The sequence below is a fragment of the Rhinolophus sinicus genome, chromosome 18 (genome assembly GCF_057876585.1).
Source record: "Rhinolophus sinicus isolate RSI-liver-muscle chromosome 18, RSI-T2T, whole genome shotgun sequence".
Taxonomy (NCBI): domain Eukaryota; kingdom Metazoa; phylum Chordata; class Mammalia; order Chiroptera; family Rhinolophidae; genus Rhinolophus; species Rhinolophus sinicus.
Genome location: NC_142518.1, coordinates 7,448,891 through 7,463,626, shown reverse-complemented (window position 1 = coordinate 7,463,626; position 14,736 = coordinate 7,448,891). Strand labels below are relative to the sequence as shown.

The 14,736-nt window shown below is 41.6% G+C and overlaps 1 protein-coding gene across 1 annotated transcript in view; it reads right to left on the bottom strand.

Annotated features, from left to right (window-relative positions):
- Window positions 1–563: 563 nt before the first annotated feature.
- PRPS2 (phosphoribosyl pyrophosphate synthetase 2) overlaps window positions 564–14,736 on the bottom strand; it is a 32,788-nt gene continuing 18,615 nt past the window's right edge. Inside the window, exons 5-7 of the mRNA XM_019746354.3 lie at window positions 5,747–5,920; window positions 4,811–4,970; window positions 564–3,078 (exon numbers count right to left, since the gene is read on the bottom strand). Of these exons, the coding sequence (XP_019601913.1) occupies window positions 2,986–3,078; window positions 4,811–4,970; window positions 5,747–5,920 (427 nt within the window). The 3' untranslated portion in view covers window positions 564–2,985. The remainder of the gene's footprint in view (window positions 3,079–4,810; window positions 4,971–5,746; window positions 5,921–14,736) is intronic.

The following is a 14,736-nucleotide window of genomic DNA, read 5'->3' as shown; positions in this document are numbered from 1 at the left end:
GAGCCTGGTTTTAGTTTTTCATATTTATTTCACTGGGACTTTAAGACAACATGTTGCCACTCTCAGTTATCCACACTTTAAAGCTGAGCTTTACTGGGAGAACATAATTATCAATTTACTCTGTGCCCACAAGAGTAACTCAAAGCATCACTGAATAGGCAGTTGTTTTATGGGAGCAGGAAACTGTTCTTGACACGTCTGAAATCAAAGCGCATGGAAAGCTTCTATGGGGCCTACATTTAAGTTTGGTCTGCTCCAATCTCCAAATATCGAACATTACTTTGCTGTGTAAATGCACTGTGTAATCTTCAATTTTACAGGAAACATCTAGAATTATCAACTTGGATGCCTTATGTGGCACAGCTGTTACGCTTTAGGGCAAGGAGACTGCTAATCAGTCCTTTAGAAATACCTTCAAAATGGAGAGCTGACTTCAATAAACTTCTGGCTTTTCTGTAATTTTATATGCTGGGCTATAAGCGTGAAGTAGTACACATTTTCAGGTACCCCATCAAAACACATCACTCCGTCAAAACATATCACTCCACAATGATGCTATAAACTATGAAAGAAAGAAGTAGCATGATTTTATTGAAATGTTAGTACAGTGTTGTAACATCTTAAAATCTTATATTCAAAACCAATACAAGCACTGCAAACAGGTAATATATTCCTGAATCTAGCTGACTTCCTATCAAACAGAGGACAGTTCTATTATGAATATCTGTAAGTGGGTTAATGTATGCTAAGTTGGAGGCTGAACAACTTTGGTATATTCACATGTCTCTGGCTCCCCTTTTTGGCTCCATATACGCCATGTTGGCCTCCATTCAGCAGAGCTGGATAGAACCAGTATATTCAGTGGTTTCACATAAATGTTTCCACACCAGTAGCAAAGGGAAGCGCAAGTTCTGGGATGAGGCTGCTCTGACGTCACCTTCCTCATCTTTGCTGAACAGAAACCATCCAACAGTGAAGGTCTACACTGCCAGTGTGTATGGCTAAGTCAAGTCTAATTAGTTAATACATATATTAAAAGTACTTTAAAACACAAAAGTGGTGCTAAATGACAGAAACTAGCAGTTCTTAATGCAGAGAATGACAATACAGATTTTTCTTTTTATCTTCAGATCATTTTAGAACTAGCTATCTAGTTTACTGTCTTAGATGAAATGATTAACTTTAAATCAACTGGTTTTAGTCATGTCAGCATGTCTACGCTTGCATGCCAAACTGTCTACCTATGTGTTCCTAACTACATTTTCATTTCTCTATGCACAGAAATTCCAAGAAATACAGATATCACTCATTTATCCAAAATTAAAATTACATAGACTCTGAATAGACTCTTTACATATTTCAAGTCAACTCTTTCTACATATAGTCAATATGCATTGCATAGCTGGCTTTACCAGGCTATATCATTTTTTTCTTAAAATCTACTTTAAGGTACAAGAAAATGCTCGTTTCTGCAATGACTAAATGACTCTTTTTAACTTTGATTCAACCTCTGCTGTAGTGAAGTTTGGAACCTTAAAGATTGCTGTATTTGTTACTGACTTAGATTTTATGTTTCCAGCTGCAGAATGCAAAGGCTTTATTCTCTTCAAATTGGAAGATTCAGCAGAAGGAAGAGACTATTGTTTATTACTCTACGCAGGCAAACTCCCTTCCTCTGGGGCTGAAGAAGTCAGTGGGTTGCCACCAAAGTGCAAGGCTTGCCTTCAGCCACAGAGTCAGGGGCTCACCTCACCCAAGAGGATGCCATCAAGGGCCATCTTGTGGAGAAAGCAATCTTCCTCTCCATGACTGCTCTTGGGCCCCTATCAGAATATTATCTTAATGGAGGAACTAATGTTTACCTATTTGTACTTTTTTCGTAGGCCTTTCTTACCCACATGTTTCATGTAATAGCTTTAGCTGAAATAATCAGCTGCCCAGAAGGCTTGCTACTTCTGATTACAAAAGGCAAAAGAACATTAAATCGAAACTAATGAAATGTTTAAATAAGCATTTGGTGTCCCTCACAAAAATTCACCTTTTTATTTACGACCAAAGCTAAATTATGATCAGATTAGGAATGCTGAGGGGACTTAGAGGAATTCTGTTTTGATGGAAATCCACAACAGAAAATTATTGGGAAAAAGGCAATGTAAAAGCTAGAGCTAAAAATGTGACCTAAAATAACAAGACGACAGGACAAGAGGTGCCCAAAGAACGGTCCCTCTGGGATGGACAGAGGCAAGCATGAATGTGACAGTGAGTGTGGAGACTACCTCAAAATGGTTTCTAAGTCATATCTACTGCTGAACATAATTTTGGAATTTTAGAACATGACATTTCAGGTAGGTGATAGGTATGTTTTTTCAGAAGTGGTAATAAAAAAATACTGAACTACATGGCCTCTGATATGTCTAATATTTACCCAAAAATGGGTCAATGCCCATATTAAACTATACTAATTTGGTCCAAATTAAGCACAATAACCAAAAAGGACAAATAAAAATAAAAATCCATGGTATTATAAATTTTCTAAGGTTTTCTTAGAAGTAAAGGGCTCATTCTATACAGGGTTTTACCCAAATGTCCATAGGCATTATCATTATATATCTACATAGAAGGTTTTATCTAAAGTCACCTTTGGTAACCCTGACATATATAAACTATGAATTTCCATAATGGAATTAAATACTTGAAAGTTGTAGCCTCAAAGTACTGAACAAAGGAAACAGTCACCTATCAGAACAAGTCAAGATGACAAAAACATTTCTCATTTATGACAGTTCACAGATCAAATAACTGCCACCCTCCCCCCAAACTGGAAATAAATGGTCTTGAGCTATAGAAGGGGGAAAGAATGGATCTTGGAGTATACAAAGATCGGATGCTTTTGCGTTCTAATTGCTGAGTCCTAAAGCTAGAAAAATCAGATAAATGCACATAAGTCAGAAGCCAGCAGGCTTGCTCCACACTCCCATCCTGGATTTATAAAGGGACGTGGCTGAACAGGTAAGACACGGACTCCCCGTTGTGGGTCCTTCGGATCGCCTCGGCCAAGATCATCGAAATGTCAATAACCTAGACACCAAAAAACAGAAAAGGGGAGAGGAAAGTGGGGCATCTTAGTTCTATTTAATTAAAAACATAAAAGCCAGAAAACCTACAATTTCTCCACCTGTACGACGTGTTACTATCAAGCCCTCCCACACCCATTTCTTTTGAGGACAGACAGCTTTGGGTCTATCTTCAAATTACAACCTGTTAAACCAAACCCCCATAGGATACTGGAAGTGAGATTTTCAGTGAAGATATTAAAAGGCTTTTCAGGGTCACTGTTAACCAGATATCCTTTTCTTGGGGCGTTTTTTATAATTTTATTCATTCATTACATGAAAGGTTTTTCTCCCTCTTGGTTTCAGAAAATGCAGTGACTGTGTCATTTAAAAGCACAGCTATGACCATTCCAACTCAGGGGTCAGCAAACTACTTTTTCTGGAAGGGGCTCAATAATAATTATTTTCCACTTTGCAGGCCAGAATCAGTTGTTGTAGTATGAGAACACTCATAGACAATATGTAAGTGAATGGGCGTGGCTGTGTTGCAATAAAACTTTATTTACCAAAGCAGATGGTGGGCCAGATTGGGCCTGTGGGCTGTAGTTTGCTGACTCTCAACTACTGCTAATGAGGCATGAAAATCTATGGCAGAGAGGGCTATTTTAACCATTTCTAAACATATGTCCTTCTCATGCTAAATGAACTGCTTCACTCTCCGAAGGTCAGGAAGCAGATCACTTTGACCCATCTTAATGATGGGGGCTTCTAGACATGACTTGCCAAGGTTCACTGCGACACAGAAGCAAAATGGGGACTCAAACCCTTTCAACTTAATGCGTATTTCAGGCCTGCTGGTATAAAGTGATTACCACCAACTCTCTGGTGGCCTCAAGTCAGGAGGGGCAAGAAGAAACACCTTAGCATAGCCTGCTGCTTCTGGTTTTTCCTCCTCCATTTGTTTTTATTGTGGTAAAATACATAGAACATAAAAACTGTCATTTTTAACGATACAATTCAGTGGCATTAATTATATCCCCAATATAGTGTAACCATCCCTATTACCTATTTCCAAAACTTTTCATCATTCCAAAGACAAACTCTGTCCCCATTAAACACTAACTCCCCATCATTCCTCTCCCAGCCACGGGCAACCTCCATTCATTTTCCGTCTCTATGAATTTGACTACTTACTCTAGGTCCCTCAGAGAAGTGAAATCATACAATATATGTTCTTTTGTATCTGGCTTCTTTCACTGAGCATACTGTTTTCAAGGTTCATCCACACTGTGGCATGTGTCAGAACTTCCTTCCTTTTTTAGGCTGAAAAATATTCCATTTCATGGACAGACCACACTTTGGTTACCCAGTCATCTGCCGATGGACATTTGATTTCCACCTTTTGGCTATAAATAGGGCTGTGATGAATATTTGTGTACAAGTTTTTATTTGAACACCTGTTTACATATTCTGGGGTACATACCTAGAGATGGACTTGTTGAGTCATATGGTATAACACAGCCTGTTTCTTACTGTTTTTCTATTGGGGTTTTATGCACTTACTGTTTCTAACTTTGACCTCTGTCAGTCCCAGCCTTTCTCAGAGATCTAACATGAATTATACCCTCATGATGAGAAGCTGCAACCTCTGCCGACATCTGCCTTAGCAAGCTGTCACACAAAGAAGACTCGATGCTATTTTTCAGGATCTAAGGTAGGTGCCTCGCTGCTTGGATAGCCTGCAGTGTAGACAATACCTGGATCTTGGAGCAGTGATTCATTTTGTCCTCTTGCGGAATTGTGTTTGTGACAACAACGGCCTCAAAGGCAGCATTATTTATTCTGGAAATAGCTGGCCCAGAGAAGATCCCATGGGTAAGGATAGCATAAACCTTGGTGGCTCCGGCTGAGAGCAGCCTATGAAACAGAAGACAAAATAAGTATACCCAAATATTCTTGAAACAGTCTGCCCTTAGTGTGAATTTAAAAGCAAAACGTGTGTTCCATAAAGAAAAACATGAAACCAATTTCACTAGCTGAAAACAGAATCATTAAGATATGTGCTGGCAACATACTTTGTATGCCACTAAATCCGAGATTATCAACCTCTGTGTTGGGCCCGAGTAATTCTTTGGTGTGCAGAACCCCTGGACTCTACTCACTAACTATGCCTCCCTCCGCTCAGGTGTGACAAACAAAAATGTCTTCAGACATTGTCAAATGTTCCCCAGGGAGCAACACTGCCCTTGGTGGGGAACCACTGGCTTCAACCAAAACAGCCAGAATATCACCATTTTGACATAAAATCAATATTTAAAAAAAACACAGAGATTTTACGTTGTTTTGTACTGTTTTTGAAGGCTGGAGTGAAGGCTGAACAGAAGGAAGCGAGGGCCTGAAGAAGCCCACAGGATGGTCTCTTTCCTTCTGTGCTCGGTTCAGGGGATGCACCTTCTCAGACCCTTTATAAAACACACCGAAAGCTCAACCTTGAAAATGAAAACCAGGCCAAAAAGGACCACGGTTTTCTTTTTACCAAGAAAACCATAAAGGGGCCCAGAACTTCCTTTGGTCTGAAATGCCACTGCTAAACAAACAGTAATAATTAGGAAAAACAGGCCCGATTTTAAAAAGCTGACGTTTTTCCTTTCTTAAGGCGCTATCCTCACACTCTCCCAAACCATCCGTCATACTTGTCCGCAGCGTGGCAGATGGTACCACACGTGTCGGCCATGTCATCCACGAGGATAGCCACACGGTCATTCACGTCGCCCACTAGCACCATCCGGTCCACTTCATTTGCTTTCTTCCTCTCCTTGTGAATCAAGGCAAATTCCACATTCAGCCTGTCCGCAATTGATGTGACCCTGAGCAGATGCCAAAGGACACGTTAATTACAGTCACTAAAAGAAAAAAACATCTTGTTCTTTAAAGTTATTTTAGGAATGTAGTAACCAACCACACTCAAGATAATGGAAGACTCAGGTCTTAACTTGGAAGGCCAGGCTTGGTCGGGATATGCAAACATGGAGAAAGATGTGCTAGTATTTATGGTGGCTGGTGATGTCCCCGCGCCTTGAGCACTGAACAAAACTACTGGATTAGAAATTGATCTTCAATTTGCTAGTTTTTAAAATCGCACCCACAACCTAAAGCAAGTTACTCAGAAAGCACCACTGGCATAATCAGAGGTGCAGCTAGTGGGGACTGAATCCTGGTTAACACATCCACGTAACATGTAGGCTTATGAAAACGGGCCCTGCTGCACTTGAGGCCTCGGGAAACTAAATCATGAGTCTGGCTCCTCTGCCCATCTACGGTGAATGGCCCAAAGCCATCAGCTCAGAAAGGGTTGAGGTGGCCACAGAAAGAGAAGATGGCAGGCCTGGCCTGTCAGTGAGCCCAGGACATTTTGGATTTCCCAAAAAACGTGGGCTTAAATGATGGAAACTTACCACAAAATAATGCCACAGATATAATGTGACATGACGATTTTCCTATACCAGGTTGTTTTTTTTTAATTGTCAATTTGTACTTTGTAATCCCTTCACCCAGCCCCCAAACCCCTTTCCCCATTTTTATAATAACAATCATTATACAATTCAGGTGAAAAAATATTGAGGGATCAATACACACACAGTCACCCACCCCCATTTAGTGTGCAGTGAATGGAGCACACGACTTCCGTATGTTTTTAAAGTCCTGGTCCCATTCATTGTGTCATCTTCTGATGGCAACCAGGAATGCACTCCATGGGTGCTCTGATCAAGAAGGCAGACAAGTCTCTGTACCCCACGTTTCCCTTGCCTGTTTCTAAGAATGTCCAATGACCAGTATTTTTCGTGGTAAAATACACATACAATAGAATTTGTCATTTTAATCATTTTAAAGTGTACAATTCAGTGGGATCAAGCGCACACATCATACTGTACAACCCATCACCTCTAATTTCCAGAACACTTCCATCACTCCAAAAGGACACCATGTGCCCACTAGGCAGTCACTCCCCCTTCCCCTCTTCTCTAGGCCCTGGGACTCTACTTCATCTCTGTGGATTTACCTATTCTGAACATGAATCATACAATATGTGGTCTTTTGTGTCTGGCTTCTTTCCCTCAGCATGATGGTTACTAAGTTCATCCTTGTTATAGCATGTGTATTTTATTCCTTTTTATGGCTGAATATATTCCATTGCGTGGATACAGCACATTCTGTCTATCCATTCATGTAGTGATGGACACTTGGGTTGTTTCCACCTTTTGGCTCTTATGACTTGTGCCGCTAGGAACACCAGCATACAAGCATCTGTTTGAGGTCCTGCTTTCAAGTCTTTTGGGTACATACCCAGGGGCAGAATTGCTAGAATTGCTGGGTCATATAGTATCTCTGCGTATAACTTATTTGGCCAGTATTTTACCAGCTTCCAACTTGATCAAAGACTACAGCCACCTCTTTCAGACCTTAATGTTTTTTTCTACATTGAAATTAGCAGGGACATTTGTTACGTCAAGCAAGGGACATAAATGAAAATGAGACCTAAGGCAAGGCCACCTTTATTCCATGTAGAAAAATCTGCATTTCCAGATGACATTTTAGAGTTGTTTTTTGGCATTATAGCGGACTAGGCCCCTGGTTACCTGGATTCCCAGTGGAAACTACAATCCTAGCTTACAAAGGGAAATATCTTTATAAATGCATCACTGAACTGGAAGGGCAGCAGGAATCTTCAGAGGCAGAGAATGTAAGAATAGCTTATCCTGAGAAGTTAACATGCAGCTAAGTTCTTGCCCCGAGAGTTTATATGGAGCCCTAAATGACATCGAGCTTCTGTCTGATGGCAGAGATATGGGAGGTGAGAGAGAAAGCCTAGGGTCCAGCTGAGACCCAAGCGTAACAGGAGACACCCTGTGTAACACAGGGATGCTGAAGATCATGCCTTCAGAATAATGAGGAATGAAAAAAAAGCTGCTGCCCAGGTAAGGACAGGAAGGATGCATGCCTGTCTCAAACTCTATGCTAAATGGAGGGGGTCAGTTCTCTCTCTCGAGTTCCAAACCACGTGTAGGCACTCCCGAGGGGTGTTCATCCAAATTCCCAAGTTGTGTATGATGATACCTGCAACTGCAGAATTTAATTCAAAGTGATACTTTGGGGCAGCACTCCAATGCAACTGGCAATAATGAACGCCAATCCTGTCTGAAGAATTATAATAAAATTCTAAGGAAGACGAAGGAGTCACAGAAGAGTCACAAAACATCCAGGGAAGGAAGGCACCCAAAGTGAGGGCCACCAGAAACAACTGGGGACAGGGCTATAACAGCAAAATGGTCGACACTGGAATTAGACAAGAATGAACAAAAAAATGACTGTTTTCTGTTTTAAAGAAATAAAACAGAAGCTTAGACAAGAATGAAAGGACTAGATAAAGAATGACAAATCAAGACTTGAGAAAGAACAGAAACTCTAGAAATGGAAAATATTATATTTGAAATTAACAACTTAGTAAATAAAGAGATTAAACACATCTGAATGGGTTTAGAGAGTGTGAAACTGAATGAATTAGAAGATACAGATGAAGACACTGTCCAGAATGCAGCTCAAGAGACAAGTGATCAAAAATATGAAAAAGAAGCTGAAAGATGTGAAGAACAATATGACAAGGTGACAGGAATAACTGGCGGTCTAGAAAGAGAAAACAAGAAAGAGGCAATATTTGAAAAGACAATGACTGAGAATTCTGCATAACTACTGGACGACACCAATCTTCTGATCCAATAAGCGAAACAAATGAATCCCTAAGAAATTTTAAGAGGCAGAGGATGAAGACAGGTTACCTAGAAAGGAACAGCAATCAAACTGATGGCCACACTCTTAACACCAACACCGGAAGCCAGCAGTTAGGGAAGTATTATCTTCAGCGTGATGTGAGAAAATAACCATCAGGCTAGGACTGTACATCCAGCAAAGCTGCCTTTCAAGAATGTGGGCAAAATAAAGATATTTTCCACCTCATTATATAACCCGAGACATCACTTCCATATACAACCACTTAAGGAAAGTCTCAAGAATGTAACTGAAGCAAAAATAAAATGATAACAGATACATTAAGATGTTGGGGGGTGGTGGTGGAGGGAGGTAAGCAAAGATATCAGTCAACATGTGGACAAACCTAAATAAACGTTGATTGTATAAAACCACAACAATGTCTAATTTGTGGAGAAGAAAAATACTATACTGGACAACATCTTTAAAGCACAAAAGATGGTGGTCATGAATCAAAATGTCAGTAATCATAATTGAAATGGACCAAACTTTCCAGTCAAAGACAAAGACTGTTAGATTAGAGACCAATTTCAGATCTCCAAAGTCCCTGAAATAAAGGGAAGTGTTACTATGATGCGGTAGTCCACGTTCTTCCAACCCTTAGAAAACAAATCACCCTTCCACCTCAAACCAAAAACCAAGTTCTCCAGCTCACACCCTTTCTGTTTCTACATCTATTTACCACTGGTTTCCTACCTTAAGGACTTAACTGAGCAAAAAAAAAAATTAATTTGAATGGTGACAAAAATTTTGCCCCATAATTACCTTAAAAGATGTACGTAAAACATAAAAGCCATTTAAACTCCAACTAAGGAAAGTTAGTTTCTCAAAAGACAAGACAGGTAGTCCCAAGACTGTTGAACACCTTATATACAATGTGCATATATACGACTTTTTCGGTTTGTTTATTTGTAAGGACCAGGAAGACCTCATCCTGGCAGTGCCCTGGCCCACGACCTAGCACTGGAGAGCACCACACTGTGGTCTAAGGCCTGGGAGTTGTGAAGTCCAAGCAGAATGTGCATTCACATCTCTGCCAGGCAATCCCCACTCTCCCAGCCTGTGCCCAGGCCGGCCAGCAGCGGGACGCAGAGGCTGGGGTGGGAAAGAAGCTGAGCTATAGGGCTTTTAGGAGGTGGGGCCTGGCATGGGACACGAGTGGGGAATTCCAGCCACTTCAGGTACCCACTGGTAATGTCAGAAGCAGGAAATGAAAAAACAATAAAAGTTCAATCTCAATTACTTAGTTTCACCAACTTCCCATGTCAGTTTTAGTTAATATTGAGTATCTCCACAGTGGCAGGTGTGTTTCCTTCTAAGGTTTATTTTTTCTTAGCTGTCAACTCTATCAAGCTTCAAAGACTACCCAAGAGTGACCTCTTGTGGCAATACTGTTTTTTTCTTTTTACTTTTTCTTCTTTTTTAACCAGGAATGAGTCAGGCCTCAAAGCTTTTTCTAAGTTCTAATTTGCTAGATAGACATAGATGTATTTTCTGTGGTGAATATGCCTTTTTGCATCATGCAAAGAAGTGATAATGTCAACTGCACATATCACGTGCTACCCGAGAGGCTGTTCTGTCAGGTGGGGAACAGCTTACTCCACAACATGAGCATGACAACATTGTCTAGCGTCAACTTTGAGGAAAGGGACAGGAGGTGGCAAAAAAATCTGAAACTTGGATTTCCTGGCACAGGGAGCGGGGGTGGTGGACTGGGACTGCTCTGAAGGGGGTCTGTCTGAACAAACAGCATCTCAGTGTCAGCCATTTTCTGTGATAGTTGATTCTACATTTTAAAAAGCAGCAGTTGACAGACATGGGAACTCAGTATATCATAAAAGATGGTGCTTCGTGTCAATAGGGGAGAAATGAATTATTTAATAAATATTTTGGGAACAAGATAGATAGCTGGGTGTGTAAGGTGGGAGGAAGAGTTGGATTCTTATTTCTCTCTTGATTCCAAAACAATTTTCAGGTCAAAGAAAACTGGAACATTAAAAAGAAAAGGGCAACCATTAAACAAAATCCTAGAAAAAAAGTGTTGGGGGAGGGTGAATCCTTCATAAACCCAGAAGCTGTAATGTGAAGAAGAGATAAATTGGATGACATAAGAATGTTTTAAAAGTCCTGCAGAGAACTAAAATGCAGAAGGGGAAGAAACGAAAACTTGGGGAAATATTTGCCCCCCCCCACCATGAGAAACAAAGGTGTGACCTCTCGCCTGTGCAGAATGCCAAACAATCCAAAGAAAAAGGCCTCCAGCCAACAGAACAGGCAAAAGGTAAGAACAGACCCTTAGGGACAATAAACATGCCGGAAAGGGTGCTCAATCTTATCCACAGAAACCTGAAGGACAGGAAGAGGTACCACAGATCACTTCTCTGATTTGTAAAGTAAAACAGCCTGTGTAGAAAGTCACTGGCATCCACACTTGATGGGAATGTCAACTGGTCTATCTTCTTTCAAAGACCAAATTTTGCCAGTGTCTATAGAAACCAAAATGCCTCGTGTCCTTGGACTCGATGCTTCTAGGAACGCATCTTACTTGCACGCGTATACAAAACGTGAAAGCCAGTGTCGTGCTGCAGGACCGTGTTTAAGAGGTAGTCATAACGGTGTTTCAGCCAATATACATAATGATGTTTCAGACCGCATATACAACAGTGGTCCCATAAGATCCCTCAAGAAAATTCCGTGAGCGTTTAGCAGAAGCTTTTGCAGACCTCAACAAGCTCCTTAAAGTTTGCAAATATGGACCCCAACACTGAAAAGTTTTCATAAATAGAGAGGAATGTTCATGGTGCATTATCTGCTTACAAGCAAACCTATGATGAAAAAAACAAACCAAGCAAACCACCATGGACGCATTTCTGAAGAGTGACAACTCCTCAAGAAGAGCCTCAGGCAGAGCCTTCAGGAGGCTTTCCCAGAAGAATGCAGTTGTCCCAGGAGATGACAGCCCCTTGAGTGTCACTGCCCCTGAGGACCTTCCGTGGGACAAGAGGTGGGGGTAGGAGACAGTGATATTGCTGACCCTGAGCCTGTGGAGGCCTAGGCTAATGAATGGACTTGTGTCTTACTCTTTACCAAAAAGATTCAACAATAAAACAAATAAACAAATACATTTAAGAATAGAAAAAAGCTTATAGAATAAAGACACAAGGAAAATATTCTTTTTTTTAAAGAAAATATTCTTGTTCACCTGTATAATGTGTTTGTTTTAAGCTAAGTGTTATTACAAGAATCGATAAGTTAAAAACATTTAAAAAGTTCATAAAGTAAAAAACTTACAGTAAGCTAAGGTAATTTATTGTTGAAGAATTTTAAAAATAAATCTAACCTAAGTGTACAGTGTCCATAGTCTACAATAGTGTACAGTAATGAATGGCCTAGGCCCTCACACTCACTCACTCACTCACTCACCCAGAGCAGCTTCCAGTCCTGCAAGCTCCATTCATGGTGAGTGCCCTACTCAGGTGTGCGATTCTGTATCTTTTTTACTGTATTTTTACTGTACCTTTTCTATGTTTACATATGTTTAGACACACAAACACTTACCACGGTGTCACAGTTGCCTACAGCATTCAGTACAGCACATGCTGTGCAGGCCTGCAGCCCAGGAGCAATGGGCTACCCCACACGGCCCAGGTGTGCAGTAGGCTAGACCGTCTAGGCGTGTGTAAGCGCCTCTATGATGTCTGCACAGTGATGGAATCGCCTAACGACGCATTTCTCAGAACGTACCCCCATTGTTAAGCAGCGCATGACTATACAAACAACAGTATCTACAAGTGAGGAACAGGAAAGTGGTTAAAGGAATCATGACATACACATACAATGAAATATAACCCAGCTGTAAAAAGACAGGGAGCAAATCAAGTTTGAATAAAAACACAGTGAAGGAGTATACATGGCATATTACTGCTTCTGTGAAATAAACAGGGAGCTAGATGTCTGAAGAACGTAATTCTGACATTGGGAAGAACAGAGGTCTCTGAAGAAGGAAACACGGGACACTATCCTGTAAAGTTGGAATGTTTGCTAAGAACGTCTGCTTTTAGATTACACTCGTATATTACAAAACAGGGTTGGGATAGGAAAAGAAAAGGCTACAAGAGTTTGTGAGATCTATTATTCTTTTGGCTTATTAGCTGCCAAAGTTAATTTTTTCTGGTTAAAAAAACAAGTGCGGCAGACACAAAAGCCACATATTGTATGATTCCATTTGTATGAAATGGCCACAATGGGAAAATCCATAGACAGAAAGTAGACGAGTGGCTGCCAGGGACTGAGGGGAGAAGGAATGGGAGTGACTGCAGTTGAGCACAGGTTTCCTTTTGGGGTGATGAAAAGGTTCTGGAAATAGACAGTGGTGATGGATGCACAACTCTGAATATACTGAAAACCACTAAAGTGTGTACTTTAAATAGGCGAAGTGCAGGCATGTGAATTCTCTCTCAATAAAGCTGTTATTAATAACAAATGACATCTGATGCTCATGTACCATTTGGCCCATTTGGTCAGCTTTGATCAGGCCAATGGATTCGCCATATTCAATATAGATTCCACTGTGACTTAAGTTTCCCAGTAAATGGCAAGCATTTCCAGCAGGAAGTACTCCCAAGTGTTGCTCACATTCCCCCCCCCCCCCCGACTTAAGCAGACACCACTCACACTGTGCTTCCACCTGGAGGGCCTGGCTGGGGGCAGGTTTGTGAGCCTCACACACTGTGTTGGGCTATGACATCGTAATGCTCCCCACCCTGTCGCTGCCTGGCTGGGCTCTTTGCAAGTCAACTTTCTGCTTCTGTCTTTTACATATTGTATCTCCTTGTATATTTTATATATTTGTGACCTCCTTCAACAGCCACTTCCTGCTGCTATCAGGGCCCCATCTCCACTTGTCCCGTTTTTCCTCTTCTGTGCTGGGAATCTAAGCAGTAGTGACGGCAGCTTAGTGCACAAAGGGTGCTTCTAAGAATCAGGACCTTCGCTTTTTGCGCTACTCTGAAGCTTTTAAGTTCAATTCTAGGTCCCTAGTCAGGCCACAAGTGCATGAGGCAGCCAAATGAAGTACAGGCACATTTTAAAAGATGGTCCAAAGCTTGATGGTCACTGGTCTCTCATGGCACATTTATGGGCTTCCTTGCTTTCTCACAGGGCTGGTGGAGGTATCTTTTATCTCTCCCTTCCTGATAGAGGCCCCGAGCTGGGCATTAGAACTCCATTCCGTTTTTTTTCCTTCCCAGAGAGCAGCTGTACAGCCCTACGAGGTCACTGAGCCGCCCAGTCTCAGCCTGCAGTACAGCAGTCTGCATCAAATCAGCATTCCATCATCGTCAGCCTTGATTCTGAGCTCTGTATTGACTCCTCTTTAATTCCGTGCGTCTCTGCAAAGCCCTCCAGATTTGCTGCTCAGTACTGTTTTCGTATGCCATCCGGGGTGCCTGTACTCGGATGCTATTAGTGCCATATCAGTTTCTGTCCAACCTCCTAACGTTATAGCTAGTAACTGTTCTGTCACCCTACAGTGCTGGCTGGCTGCGGCCCGGTGACCTGAAGACACTGGCTCCAGGTGGGCTGTGCCGTTTTCTAACTTGGATCAGCAGATATGAGGTGTCAGCTGCGACTACTTACTAAGCAGCTGGGCCTGTGGAATTTGCTCTCTGCAGTGGCTTTGCAGCGAGGGTGGGGGGGGTGGAGGAGTTGGGGGGGACCGATTTTAATGTAAATTTTCTCAGCAAAGGGATTCTTACACCTATGAGGAACAGGCCTTCCGTCTGACTTCTCATAGGTGCCTATTTCCTCCCACCATTCAAAGGCCCTGGGAAAGCCTGGCCTTCCTCCTGGGCTGCAGGGG